Genomic DNA, 15766 nt, shown 5'->3' on the forward strand with positions numbered 1-15766 from the left:
TTTATTACCTTAGAATGAGCCGTTTCTGACATGTTTCTACAGTGGCCCTAAAGGGGCAAACTTCTCTTCAGAGCACTAGCTACTCTCTGCGGTCTCAGACGACCACATCTTTGTCCTGTGACGGCCACCGTAGCTTCTCTATATGATTCCAAAGGGAGAGACCAGTGGTGGGTGACTGCAATTCTCAACCTCACCACTAGATGCCGCTGAAACTTACACACTGCACCTTTAATCGTTTTTTTTTTGCTGAGTATTATTAATGTTGTCAGCCAGCTTTGTATTGTTGCAATATGTAAATCTATTCAAATCGTCCCCTGGATGGCCAATGCGCTGCAGAGTTTAGCTCCAACCCTAATCAAACACACCTGAACATGCTAATCAATGTCAGGATCATAGAAAAATCACAGCTGGGTGTGTTTGATTAGGGTTGGAGCTTAACTCTCAGCGCATTGGCCTTCCAGGGGAAGATCTGGATAGCGCTGATGTAAATGAACAATGATTTAAAACACCACTTTTGGAAACAACTTCCTCATTTTTGTACCCCCTCTCACAGTCGGATCAGGCCCAGTGCATTATGGGTGTTGGGGTTTTCCTACCGTGTTTGGGAACTTCACAGCCCTTTTTCTTAAATCACGACGCACTGATTTTGACACGTTTTATTAAAACCCAGTGAATAATCAGCTCTCCGTTTAATGTTGCTTGTGGATGACCTTGGTCTTATTGTGTTGGGGTGTTCAGTTTTACAGAAGAATCATGATGAGTGTCTGCGGTGCTGGGCTGTAGTGTGTGTGTGTGTGTGTGTGGGCATGTTTTTGTGACATATGAGGACATGGGTATGACACAGGTATTACAGGAGAGGGTGAAATATGAGGACATTACCCATGGCCCCACTTTACAAAAGGCTTATAAATCACACAGGAGGAGTTTTTATGAGAAAGTAAAAATGCAGAATGTTTCCTGCGATGGGTAGGTTTAGGGGCAGTGTGTGTGTGTGTGTGTGTGTGTGTGTGTGTGTGTGTGTGTGTGTGTGTGTGTGTGTGTGTGTTGGGTAGGTTTAGGGGCAGTGTAAGGGGACAGAAAATACGGTTGTACAATATAAAAACCATTACGGCTATGGAATGTCACCATATGTCACAAAAACAAATGTGTGTGTGTGTGTGTGTGTTGGTGGCCGGGTCTATTTCTGCTGCTCATCTCTGGTTTCAGTACAGCTCTCTTTCGCTACAGCCTTCATTTGATTTGATTTCCCCCCATTTTTTTATTGTTTTGTTCTCCTGTATTCTTTTGCTCTTTGGTCTATCAGATTGAAATGGCGATTGAGACGCTCCAAAAGTCTGAAGGTTTATCCAGTCAGAGAAGTTCGCTGCTCAACAGCCATGTAAGTTACCCAGCTTTGCTCTGCACGTCTCCTCGCGATCTGCTTCGGTTCTCTGCGCTTTTCTCTGTCTCTACGGGTCAACGTCCCTCTCCCCCTCTCCTTCTGAAGCCCATTCACACCAAGATATCCCTGTGACCATAACTATATTAATAATCAACCTAATCCACACCACAACGATATGACAGATTACATCGGAAGCACTTTTTCTTTCAGCTGATGAATGATAAAAACACTGACAGCCAATCAGAATCCGTCCTGCTTTAACGAGCACGGGCATTTAAAGCGGCAGACGATGATTTTTACTTGAAATGATTCTGTCTTGCGTTATTGTGTAGGATATTTCACAATGAAAATAAGGCAGTTTTTGCATGAACTTCTAAATCTAATTATAAAAAATAATGTTTACTCCAATTCACTGTTGAACTATATTCATTTATATACTGTCTATCATTTATTTAAACTCACATTAATAATCCAGACATCAGCTTAATAAAATATATTAAATATATAGGCTAATATAGTGAATATATAGGCTAATATAGTGAATATATAGGCTAATATAGTGAATATATAGGCTAATATAGTGAATATATAGGCTAATATAGTGAATATATAGGCTAATATAGTGAATCTATAGGCTAATATAGTGAATCTATAGGCTAATATAGTGAATCTATAGGCTAATATAGTGAATCTATAGGCTAACATAGTGAATCTATAGGCTAACATAGTGAATATATAGGCTAATATAGTGAATATATAGGCTAATATAGTGAATATATATGCTAATATAGTGAATCTATAGGCTAATATAGTGAATCTATAGGCTAATATAGTGAATATATAGGCTAATATAGTGAATATATAGGCTAATATAGTGAATATATAGGCTAATATAGTGAATCTATAGGCTAATATAGTGAATCTATAGGCTAATATAGTGAATCTATAGGCTAATATAGTGAATATATAGGCTAATATAATGACTTTATAGGCTAATATAGTGAATATATAGGCTAATAAAATGAATAGACTAATATAATGAATATATAAGCTAATGCAGTGAATATATAGGCTAATATAGTGTTGATATAGGCTAATATAATGAACATATAGGCTAATATAATGAATATATAGGCTAATGTAGTGAATATATAGACTAATTTAGTGAATCTATAGGCTAATATAGTGAATATATAGGCTAATATAGTGAATCTATAGGCTAACATAGTGAATATATAGGCTAATATAGTGAATATATAGGCTAACATAGTGAATCTATAGGCTAACATAGTGAATATATAGGCTAATATAGTGAATATATAGGCTAATATAGTGAATATATATGCTAATATAGTGAATCTATAGGCTAATATAGTGAATCTATAGGCTAATATAGTGAATCTATAGGCTAATATAGTGAATCTATAGGCTAATATAATGAATATATAGGCTAATATAGTGAATATATAGGCTAATATAGTGAATATATAGGCTAATATAGTGAATATATAGGCTAATATAGTGAATATATAGGCTAATATAGTGAATATATAGGCTAACATAGTGAATCTATAGGCTAACATAGTGAATCTATAGGCTAACATAGTGAATATATAGGCTAACATAGTGAATATATAGGCTAATATAGTGAATATATAGGCTAATATAGTGAATATATAGGCTAATATATTGAATATATAGGCTAATATAGTGAATATATAGGCTAATATAGTGAATATATAGGCTAATATAGTGAATATATAGGCTAATATAGTGAATATATAGGCTAATATAGTGAATATATAGGCTAATATAGTGAATATATAGGCTAATATATTGAATATATAGGCTAATATAGTGAATATATAGGCTAATATAGTGAATATATAGGCTAATATATTGAATATATAGGCTAATATAGTGAATATATAGGCTAATATAGGGAATTTATAGGCTAATATAGTGAATATATAGGCTAAGATAATGAATATATAGGCTAATATAGTGAATATATAGGCTAATATAGTGAATATATAGGCTAATATAGTGAATATATAGGCTAATATATTGAATATATAGGCTAATATAGTGAATATATAGGCTAATATAGTGAATATATAGGCTAATATAGTGAATATATAGGCTAAGATAATGAATATATTTTGTGATAAAAGGGACTGAGTTCTAAATATGTTCATGTGGGAACTCGGATTGAAGTGTGTTCCGCGTGTAAAACAATCCGACCGTAGCATTCGGGGCCGTTTACCAGAAGCTGAACATGTGTACCGTTACACCCCCAATATCTAACACCCAAGTTGACCACTAGTTGCAAATGTGTGCATTTTCCTAAATAAATATAAATATGATTCAGCTCAAAATTACGTGATTGGACAATTGAAAAAGAGTAAGGAATTTTTTTGTAAAAATGCTTAAAAATTATAGTCATCAAACTCAGTTCAACTTAAAATCTTGAGTGATGAATGAACTAGGGCGGTCACTAATGATTATTTTTGGTAATCGAGTAATTAGACGATTATTCAGATATTTTTGTGGTATCTGAAAGAGTTAAAATAAAACAGTAACGTCACATTTACCTCAGAAAAACACATCCAGTGTCCATAAACTAATCATTCAGCCAGAAACATTAACTCTAGAGGAGCGCATGTCAATGCCCAACCCTACTACAAATCAGGATAATCGTATAGCGGAGCCTCCTAGCGTTGGTGTCCACACTAATATAGTTATTGTTATCGTTCTTGGTGTGAACGGGCCGCTTTAGGAGTCACATGACCAGTCATTTACTTCATACACTGGAAAAAAAAATGCTCTTTTTACTTAGTAATTTAGTCTTGTTTCCAGTCTAAATATCTAAATATTCTTAAATCAAGATGCATTTACTAGATCAGTAAAATGACATGAGATATCTTTCCTTGTTTTGTTGAAAATAAAATCTAAATGAAGAGAGTTTTTGCTTAAACAGGCCAAATGATCTGCCAATGGGGTGAGAAGAATAATCTTATTTCTGATTGAAATCTTGTTTCTTGTTTCCGTCCCAAACAGAAATCAGATTATTTCTCTCACCCCATTGGCAGATCATTTGGCCTGTTTTAAGCAAAAACTCTCTTCATTTAGATTTTATTTTTAAGAAAACCAGCAAAGATATCTTATGTCATTTTACTGATCTAGTAAATGCTTCTTGATGTAAGAATATTTAGATATTTGGACTGGAAACAAGAAGAAAAAAACTAAACAAGAAGAGCATTTTTTGCAGTGTAACATTTCTTTGCAAAAAAACTAAAATGTTTATTTTCAGATTTATCATTTTCCATAAATGGACTTTTAGCATTAATTGTTAAATATTGCATGGGATGTTCAGTGATTTTTTCTGAGGTTAAAGGTCATACACAAGGGTAGTTCATGTCATTCCAAACCTGTGACCGTCTTTCTTCCATAGAACACAAGATACAGATTTACTTAAAGAATCAGTTCACCCAAAAATGAAATGTAATTTATGACTCCCCTTAATGTCGCTCCACACCCGTAAGACCTCCGTTCATCTTCACACACAGTTTAAGATATTTTATATTTAGTCCGAGAGCGTATGCAAGTGTATGCACAGTGTATTCCCTTTCTGGACATGGACAGTATAGTGTGCATACACTTGCATACGCTCTCGGACTAAATATAAAATATCTTAAACTGTGTGTGAAGATGAACGGAGGTCTTACGGGTGTGGAGCGACATCAGGGGGAGGAGTTAATGACAGACATCTCATTTCTGGGTGAACTAACCCTTTAACGATATGCAAACTGACACATTTAGCCGTGTTGTTCGCAGCTGCAATGGCTTCTGGATAATTACGAGACGGCCGAGGGCGTGAGTTTGCCGCGCTCCACGCTCTACAATCATTATCTGCGGCACTGTCAGGAGCAGAAGCTGGACCCGGTCAACGCGGCGTCCTTCGGGAAGCTCATCCGCTCCATCTTTATGGGCCTGCGGACCCGGCGCTTGGGAACCCGGTAAACATTCTGGCACACTGCAAAAAGGCTTTTCTTACTTAGTATTTTTGTCTTGTTTCTAGTCCAAACATCAAAAATTCTTAAAACAAGAAGATATACTAGACAAGCAAAAGTAATTGTCTTGTTTTGGGAAAAATAACTCAAAATGAAGAGAGTTTTTGCTTAAAATAAGATAAATAATCTGCCAATGGGGTGAGAAAAATAATCTTATCTTATTTTAAGCAAAAACTCTCTTCATTTTGAGTTATTTTTCCCAAAACAAGACAATAATTTGTACTTGTCTAGTAAATGTTTCTTAATGTAAGAATTGTTTGCAGTGCATATCTCTCTCCTCAACACATGCTCGGTTCTGCTCACTTCAGCTCCGTCTTTTCTCTTCTCGAGTTTAGAGGGAACTCGAAGTATCATTATTATGGGATCCGTGTGAAGCCGGACTCTCCGCTGAACCGTCTGCAGGAGGACATGCAGTACATGGCGCTGAGACAGCAGCCCGTCCAGCAGAAGCAGAGGTCAGTCTCGACCTGGTCCAACTAGCCTACAACCAGAGGTGGAAAAAGTGCACACTGCAAAAATGCTCTTCTTACTCAGTAATTTTGTCTTGTTTCCAGTCCAAATATCAAAAAAATCCTAAATCAAGATGCATTTACTAGATCAGTTAAATGACAATAGATACTTTTCCTTGCCAATGGGGTGAGAAAAATAATCTTGTTTCCGTCCCAAACAGATAGAAGATTATTTTTCTCACCCCATTTGCAGATTTTAAACAAAAACTAATTTTATTTAGATTTTCCCCCCCCAGAAAACCAACAAAGATATATTATGTTATTTTACTTATCTAGTAAATGCATCTTGCTTTAAGAATATTTAGATAATTGGACTGGAAACAAGACAATAACACTAAATAAGAAGAGCATTGTTTGCAGTGTGGACATTCCGCCATATCTGACATCAGATGAACCCATACTCGAAAAACTTTCTGAAACTTATGAGAAACCGAAAGGAGTATTTTTTGGCACAGAAATACTCTATCAAACATCCAACTTAAAGAAAAAAAAACTTGTCCATGTTTAGGATGTGAATCTAAGTCTTTAACAGTGTAAAGAGCTCAGTATGCATTAAAAAGCATTAACCCCCCATGCCTCTTGTGGTCTGATTGGTTAAAGGACTATCCAATCGCGTACAGAGTTCTTAGAATAATGCCCGTTGATCACGCCTCTTGTGGTCTGATTGGTTGAAGGACTATCCAATCGCGTACAGAGTTCTTAGAATAATGCCCGTTGATCACGCCTCTTGTGGTCTGATTGGTTGAAGGACTATCCAATCGCGTACAGCGTTATTAGAATAATGCCCGTTGATCACGCCTCTTGTGGTCTGATTAGTTAAAGGACTATCCAATCGCGTACAGCGTTATTAGAATAATGCCCGTTGATCACGCCTCTTGTGGTCTGATTGGTTGAAGGACTATCCAATCGCGTACAGCGTTATTAGAATAATGCCCGTTGATCACGCCTCTTGTGGTCTGATTAGTTAAAGGACTATCCAATCGTGTACAGAGTTCTTAGAATAATGCCCGTTGATCACGCCTCTTGTGGTCTGATTGGTTGAAGGACTATCCAATCGCGTACAGAGTTCTTAGAATAATGCCCGTTGATCATGCCTCTTGTGGTCTGATTGGTTGAAGGACTATCCAATCGCGTACAGGGTTATTAGAATAATGCCCGTTGATCACGCCTCTTGTGGTCTAATTAGTTAAAGGACTATCCAATCGTGTACAGAGTTCTTAGAATAATGCCCGTTGATCACGCCTCTTGTGGTCTGATTGGTTGAAGGACTATCCAATCGCGTACAGCGTTATTAGAATAATGCCCGTTGATCACGCCTCTTGTGGTCTGATTAGTTAAAGGACTATCCAATCGTGTACAGAGTTCTTAGAATAATGCCCGTTGATCACGCCTCTTGTGGTCTGATTGGTTGAAGGACTATCCAATCGCGTACAGAGTTCTTAGAATAATGCCCGTTGATCACGCCTCTTGTGGTCTGATTGGTTGAAGGACTATCCAATCGCGTACAGGGTTATTAGAATAATGCCCGTTGATCACGCCTCTTGTGGTCTAATTAGTTAAAGGACTATCCAATCGTGTACAGAGTTCTTAGAATAATGCCCGTTGATCACGCCTCTTGTGGTCTGATTGGTTGAAGGACTATCCAATCGCGTACAGAGTTCTTAGAATAATGCCCATTGATCACGCCTCTTGTGGTCTGATTGGTTGAAGGACTATCCAATCGCGTACAGCGTTATTAGAATAATGCCCGTTGATCACGCCTCTTGTGGTCTGATTAGTTAAAGGACTATCCAATCGCGTACAGCGTTATTAGAATAATGCCCGTTGATCACGCCTCTTGTGGTCTGATTGGTTGAAGGACTATCCAATCGCGTACAGCGTTATTAGAATAATGCCCGTTGATCACGCCTCTTGTGGTCTGATTAGTTAAAGGACTATCCAATCGCATACAGCGTTATTAGAATAATGCCCGTTGATCACGCCTCTTGTGGTCTGATTGGTTGAAGGACTATCCAATCGCGTACAGCGTTATTAGAATAATGCCCGTTGATCACGCCTCTTGTGGTCTGATTAGTTAAAGGACTATCCAATCGCGTACAGAGTTCTTAGAATAATGCCCGTTGATCACGCCTCTTGTGGTCTGATTGGTTGAAGGACTATCCAATCGCGTACAGCGTTATTAGAATAATGCCCGTTGATCACGCCTCTTGTGGTCTGATTAGTTAAAGGACTATCCAATCGCGTACAGCGTTATTAGAATAATGCCCGTTGATCACGCCTCTTGTGGTCTGATTGGTTGAAGGACTATCCAATCGCGTACAGCGTTATTAGAATAATGCCCGTTGATCACGCCTCTTGTGGTCTGATTAGTTAAAGGACTATCCAATCGCGTACAGAGTTCTTAGAATAATGCCCGTTGATCACGCCTCTTGTGGTCTGATTGGTTGAAGGACTATCCAATCGCGTACAGCGTTATTAGAATAATGCCCGTTGATCACGCCTCTTGTGCAGTAGAAATACAGAGCAGACCCAGACCAATGTTCAATTTTAAATTGAGCTTGGTCTGGTGAAAGCCAAACAAGTAGACGGCAGCTCCTGAAGCTTCTCCTTTTGTCCCGCAGATTCAAGCCGGTGCAGAAGATGGACGGCGTCTCGGGGGAGAATTTCTCCAGCGGGGGTCAGCACACGCCCAGTGCAGCGGAGCAGACCTTCATCGCTCAGAGCCAGCACCATCAGCAGTTCTTGGGTAAGCACACCGGAGAGCATCAGCTCATACTCATGCTTTAAGAGCTTGTCTGAACGTCCCTGTGTGTCGTTAGATGGGTCCAGAGCGCTGCCAGAGTTTGTTGAACTTGAGCTCGGAGAGTCTGATGAAGGCATCAGCCTGGAGGATGTCAAAGCCCTTCAGACGCTGTACAGGGAACACTGCGAGGTCAGTCAGAGACACGGATCACTGCATCCGGTCATAAAGATGGGCTTCACGGAACATGAGCTTCATCTCTAGAGCTGCACTTCATCTAATCACACACACCTCGACACCGCAACACCGAAATAAAGGTTCAGGAAACATTTAGAGACCAACACCGCAACCCACCGAAATAAAAGTTCAGAACGCTATTAGATACACACACACACACACACACACACACACACACACACACACACACCCCATCACCACAACCCACGAAAATAAGTTCAGAAAACTATTAGTTACACACACACACCTCATCACCGCAACCCACGAAAATAAGTTCAGAAAACTATTAGTTACACACACACACACACACACCTCATCACCACAACCCACGAAAATAAGTTCAGAAAACTATTAGTTACACACACACCTCATCACCGCAACCCACCGAAATAAAAGTTCAGAACGCTATTAGATACACACACACACACACACACACACACACACACCTCATCCCCACAACCCACTGAAATAAAAGTTCAGAAAACTATTACACACACATGGCTCTTCACCAAAACACACCGAAATAAAAGTTCAGAAAGTAATCAGACACACGCGCACACACAACTCACTCCAACACACAGAAATAAAAGTTCAGAAAACGAATAGATATACACGCACGTGCACACACACACCTCATCACTGCAACACACCGAAATAAAAGTTCAGAAAGCAATTAGACACACACACACAGCTCTTCACCGCAACGCATTGAATTAAAAGTTCCGAAAACTATCAGATACACACACACACACACACACACACACACACACACACAACTCATCACTCCAACACACCGAAATAAAAGTTCAGCAATCAGACACACACCTCATCACCAAATTAAAGTTCAGAAAACTATTAGATACACACATACGCACACCTCATCACACTGAAATAAGTTTGTAAACCTCGCTCACTCAAAATGGGTCAATATTTCAGATGTCACGGGGCTCTAGTTACGGTCCAGTCTTGTTGAATTTCAGTGTAAAGGACTTGTGCTGATTTTCCCACGCAGGCCATTTTGGACGTAGTGGTGAACCTTCAGTTCAATCTAATCGAGAACTTGTGGCAGACCTTCTGGCGCTATTCTCCCTCCAGCTCCGTAGAGGGCGCCACCATCACAGAGAACAGGTACGTGACCCGATCTGCTCTTCAGCTTCAGTAATTAGGCACCGTATCTGAGACGTGATTATTATTGTCTCTGAGATGTGATTATTATGGTCTCTGCAGCGGTGTGAGCGAGATCGAGGGCCGGCTGCCGCGCTCCAGGCTGACCCTGCTGTGCCGGAACGAGGATGTGCTGAAGTGGATGAACACCTGTGATCACCTGATGTATCAAGCCCTCGTGGAGATCCTCATCCCTGACGTCCTCAGACCCATTCCTAGTGAGGCTCTCATGCACCACATCCATATACAACTCTTTATTTGTTGGCTCTTGGTCACAATTAGTTTGTATGTTGACTAGGGCTGTAATCTCCCGGTCAATTATTAGTCGAAACGTTCTGGCTCGGCCAAAATTCTGATTGGTAGATTTTTTTTGGCTCGTTCATTTCGTCAGGTTTGCGGCGTTCCTTTCGTCAGGTCTGCCGCGTTCCTTTCGTCAGGTCTGCCGCGTTCCTTTCGTCAGGTCTGCCCCGTTCGTTTTGCGGCGTTCGTTTCGTCAGGTTTGCCACATACGTTTTGTCAGGTCTGCCGCGTTTCGTTTCGTCAGTTTTGCGGCGTTCGTTTCGTCAGGTCTGCCGCGTTCGTTTCGTCAGTTTTGCGGCGTTCGTTTCGTCAGGTCTGCCGCGTTCGTTTCGTCAGGTCTGCCGCGTTCGTTTCGTCAGGTCTGCCGCGTTCGTTTCGTCAGGTCTGCCGCGTTCGTTTCGTCAGTTTTGCGGCGTTCGTTTCGTCAGGTCTGCCGCGTTCGTTTCGTCAGGTCTGCCGCGTTCGTTTCGTCAGGTCTGCCGCGTTCGTTTCGTCAGGTCTGCCGCGTTCGTTTCGTCAGGTCTGCCGCGTTCGTTTCGTCAGGTCTGCCGCGTTCGTTTCGTCAGGTCTGCCGCGTTCGTTTCGTCAGTTTTGCGGCGTTCGTTTCGTCAGGTCTGCCGCGTTCGTTTCGTCAGTATTGCGGCGTTCGTTTCGTCAGGTCTGCCGCGTTCGTTTCGTCAGGTCTGCCGCGTTCGTTTCGTCAGTTTTGCGGCGTTCGTTTCATCAGGTCTGCCGCGTTCGTTTTGTCAGTTTTGCGGCGTTCGTTTCGTCAGGTCTGCCGCGTTCGTTTTGCCGCGTTCGTTTCGTCAGGTCTGCCGCGTTCGTTTCGTCAGTTTTGCGGCGTTCGTTTCGTCAGTTTTGCCACGTTCGTTTTGTCAGTTTTGCGGTGTTCGTTTCGTCAGATCTGCCGCGTTTGTTTTGCGGCGTTCGTTTCTTCAGTTTTGCCACGTTCGTTTCGTCAGTTTTGCGGCATTCGTTTCGTCAGTTTTGCCACGTTCGTTTCGTCAGGACTGCCGCGTTCGTTTTGCGGCGTTCGTTTCATCAGGTTTGCCACATACGTTTCGTCAGGTCTGCCGCGTTCGTTTCGTCTTTTTTAGATGTTTGGACTAGAAACAAGACAAAAATACTAAGTAAGAAAAGCATTTTTTGCAGTGATTTAATATACTGCAAAGAGCCTACTAGTTTATTAGTACCAAATACTGCGTACAGTGCGCAGCTAATTCATTAAATGTTTTTTTAGACTTTTTCTTAGTTTAAAATTTCAGGACTTTGGTTAATTAGAGCCTTAATGTTCACCTCTTGTAGAGTTTTCCAGATGATATTAAATGACCCGAATCTTGCCTAAATCTGAATCTCCTCCTGCATCCGACAGGTGCCTTGACTCAAGCCATCCGTAACTTTGCCAAAAGCCTTGAGGGCTGGCTCACCAACGCCATGAGCAGCATCCCCCAGAGGATGATCCAGACCAAGGTGAGCGCAGTGGACATCCAATCCCAATTCCAATCCCAATCTCAATCTCAATCCTAATCTCAATCTCTCTGCAGGTTTCTGCTGTTAGTGCCTTTGCTCAGACCCTGCGCAGATACACGTCTCTGAACCATCTGGCGCAGGCGGCGCGCGCAGTCCTGCAAAACACCTCACAGATCAACCAGATGCTCAGCGACCTCAACCGTGTAGACTTTGCCAATGTGCAGGTACATCACATGAGCCATGGCATCCCTCCGTTAAGGGATCGTTCACACAAACATGAACATTCCGTTATTTACTCACCTCATGTTATTGGTTAGCCTGGCTCAGCCGAACTCAGCCCCGCCCACAACATTTGAGCTCGGGCAGTTCGGTCTGGACTCGATCCATAGAGGAGTGATTATAATACAGAAACTGACCAATGAGATCATCAGGGCGGGCTTTAGCTGATGATGGACAGATGATCAACAGTAACTGACCAATGAGATCGTCAGGGCGGGCTTTAGCTGATGATGGACAGATGATCAACAGTAACTGACCAATGAGATCATCAGGACGGGCTTTAGCCGGTGACAGACAGATGATCAACAGAATCTGACCAATGAGATCATCAGGGCGGGCTTTAGCTGATGATGGACAGATGATCAACAGAAACTGACCAATGAGATCACCAGGGCGGGCTTTAGCTGATGATGGACAGATGATCAACAGAAACTGACCAATGAGATCACCAGGGCGGGCTTTAGCCGGTGACAGACAGATGATCAACAGAAACTGACCAATGAGATCACCAGGGCGGGCTTTAGCCGATGATGGACAGATGATCAACAGAAACTGACCAATGAGATCACCAGGGCGGGCTTTAGCCGATGATGGACAGATGATCAACAGAAACTGACCAATGAGATCACCAGGGCGGGCTTTAGCCGATGACGGACAGATGATCAACAGAAACTGACCAATGAGATCATCAGGGCGGGCTTTAGCCGATGACGGACAGATGATCAACAGAAACTGACCAATGAGATCATCAGGGCGGGCTTTAGCCGATGACGGACAGATGATCAACAGAAACTGACCAATGAGATCATCAGGGCGGGCTTTAGCCGATGACGGACAGATGATCAACAGTAACTGACCAATGAGATCATCAGGGCGGGCTCTAGCCGATGACGGACAGATGATCAACAGTAGCGTAATCATCTCGTCATCAAAGGCGCTAGGGTTGAGTTTGCTCTAATCCTAAACGGAGAGCTTGTACGTATCTGAATCACCTTCACTATTTCTCTCAGAGTTTAAGGCCGATGATGGACAGATGATCAACAGAAACTGACCAATGAGATCACCAGGGCGGGCTTTAGCCGGTGACAGACAGATGATCAACAGAAACTGACCAATGAGATCACCAGGGCGGGCTTTAGCCGATGATGGACAGATGATCAACAGAAACTGACCAATGAGATCACCAGGGCGGGCTTTAGCCGATGATGGACAGATGATCAACAGAAACTGACCAATGAGATCACCAGGGCGGGCTTTAGCCGATGACGGACAGATGATCAACAGAAACTGACCAATGAGATCATCAGGGCGGGCTTTAGCCGATGACGGACAGATGATCAACAGAAACTGACCAATGAGATCATCAGGGCGGGCTTTAGCCGATGACGGACAGATGATCAACAGAAACTGACCAATGAGATCATCAGGGCGGGCTTTAGCCGATGACGGACAGATGATCAACAGTAACTGACCAATGAGATCATCAGGGCGGGCTCTAGCCGATGACGGACAGATGATCAACAGTAGCGTAATCATCTCGTCATCAAAGGCGCTAGGGTTGAGTTTGCTCTAATCCTAAACGGAGAGCTTGTACGTATCTGAATCACCTTCACTATTTCTCTCAGAGTTTAAGGACACTCAGAGCACTTCCCAACACGATCATTTCTTTTACAACACCGGCAAAAATCGTTTACACCTTTTTCTTCTAACTTACTTATTACTTATTCCAGCGTGCGTGCAGACAGGGTTGCCAAGTTTTTACAACAAAACCTGCCAACTACTAGCCCAAAACAAGCCCAATAGCTTTTTGGGAGGTTTTGCACAAAAAATGTTGTTTGTGGGTTAAATGTGTGTTATTTTGGCTAGGTTGCTGCTAAAAATTCCCATTCCTGGGTCTATACATCCCATAATTGAGGTCGCTTCAACCCGCGGACATGGAAAACAACCGGCGGGAAAACCGCAGACTTGGCAACACAGTGCAGTTGAGCTCTGTGGACATTTGATGACTAACGTTGTGCATCGTTCCGTTGCTCTGATTGGTTGTTGGTCTGTCAAATTGAGGTCTTTCCTGGTTCTGTTGAAATGCCCCATAATCACAGCCCAATGAGCATCAGACTCATATTCTGACTAGAGCTGAGTATGACCACGGCAGGCTAGTCATTGGTGTGAAACACAGATGAAGCTCTTTTGGACCAAACCCTAAAATCTCGAAAAGGTTATAAAGGCTTCATAAACGGAGCAGCTCAATCCAAGTCTTGTAAAGAGATACGATCGCTCTAGAAGATGAACAGATTTGTATGTATGTGCAGGGCTCAACATTAATGATCATAGGGCTCAATATGTTCATTCACTTGTACGAGTAAAAAATGAGCTTGTCCAGAAAATGTTATTTGTGTGTGTGTTCTATATACAGTATATTCTGAAGCAATATTGTCACCAGTGTTCATTCAGCTTTGACATACACACATACATATTAGACAGACATACACACATACATATTAGACAGACCGACACACATACACACACACACGACAGAAAGAAACAAAAATATGCACGCATGAGAAAATATATAGAGAGCGTTCTACTCGGTAACCATGTGTTAATTACCCCTAGGTTCATTTTTCACCGGAGTCGTCCTTTAAACAGACCTATAGCTGAAGAATAAAGCACTGTTATTAAAAATAAGTAAAACAATATGACAAAAACAAAGATAAAATTAAAAATCTACATTGTAATTATAAAAGTACATTTAAAAAATATTTAATGACTTGAACCATGAAATAAGACTTTGCTCATCCCAACCCGTTCAGTAAACGTAAACATTTTGTATTTAATTTAATCTAAATAGTTGTTTTAAATGGGGGTAAAAGAAAGTCAAGTTTTTATTTATTTTAAAGCACTTTCAAACATAGACATATATTGAAAAATGACAATACATATCGCCCAGCCCTACAACCGATGCAGACATTCACCAGATTACTTCAGAGAGCCCATGACCCGCCAAAACAAGAGAACCAACTGATCCAAAAGAACACGGCAAACCGTCTGCTGCTGTTGGTTCAGTGGGACTCGGACTAAGAATCGCAGAGATTAGGAGCGCAATCGCATCAATTTGAAGTATTGTGTTTACATGAGGTAAAGTTGAATTAGTTCTAGGGGTGTAACGATTTATCGTTAAACGTTGTATCGCGATATAAAAACGTGACGATATGATTCATGATAGAGTTGTTTTATCCAAGGCTCAGCTTGCTGTAGTCGGCCTATTTATAAGGTATAATTCACACAAACACATTTACAAATGTACCACAAACGTTTCTCTGTCATCATGAACTCACCATCATGTCATTTTACGTTTAACTTCCAAACACAAATGAAGATATTCTTTATGAAACCTGAGGGATTTCTGTCCCTCCATTTAAAGTCCATTTTTCCTCTCAAACGTAAAAGATCTAAAAAAATGTCATAAAGGCATCAGAAAAATAACTAATGGAGTGTCTAATCCGAATCCAAGTCTTCTGGAGAGACTCGAGCGACGGCTTATGATGAACAGATTTACTCATACTGTAGTAAACACGGACGCTCAGATGATTGAGAAAACAACACGAGAGAGTAA

The 15766-nt window shown here is 41.4% G+C and overlaps 1 protein-coding gene across 2 annotated transcripts in view; it reads left to right on the plus strand.

Moving 5' to 3' along the window:
* rfx3 (regulatory factor X, 3 (influences HLA class II expression)) overlaps positions 1-15766 on the plus strand; it is a 69836-nt gene that overhangs the window by 41662 nt on the left and 12408 nt on the right. The window contains exons 5-13 of one of the 2 annotated variants that reach the window (XM_067433979.1): positions 1304-1378; positions 5219-5400; positions 5790-5909; positions 8585-8709; positions 8783-8895; positions 9953-10068; positions 10168-10322; positions 11777-11874; positions 11949-12098. In XM_067433979.1, coding sequence (XP_067290080.1) covers positions 1304-1378; positions 5219-5400; positions 5790-5909; positions 8585-8709; positions 8783-8895; positions 9953-10068; positions 10168-10322; positions 11777-11874; positions 11949-12098 — 1134 coding nt within the window. The remainder of the gene's footprint in view (positions 1-1303; positions 1379-5218; positions 5401-5789; positions 5910-8584; positions 8710-8782; positions 8896-9952; positions 10069-10167; positions 10323-11776; positions 11875-11948; positions 12099-15766) is intronic. The other variant, XM_067433980.1, reaches the window with a different exon arrangement.

This window comes from Pseudorasbora parva, chromosome 23 (genome assembly GCF_024679245.1).
Source record: "Pseudorasbora parva isolate DD20220531a chromosome 23, ASM2467924v1, whole genome shotgun sequence".
NCBI classification, from domain to species: domain Eukaryota; kingdom Metazoa; phylum Chordata; class Actinopteri; order Cypriniformes; family Gobionidae; genus Pseudorasbora; species Pseudorasbora parva.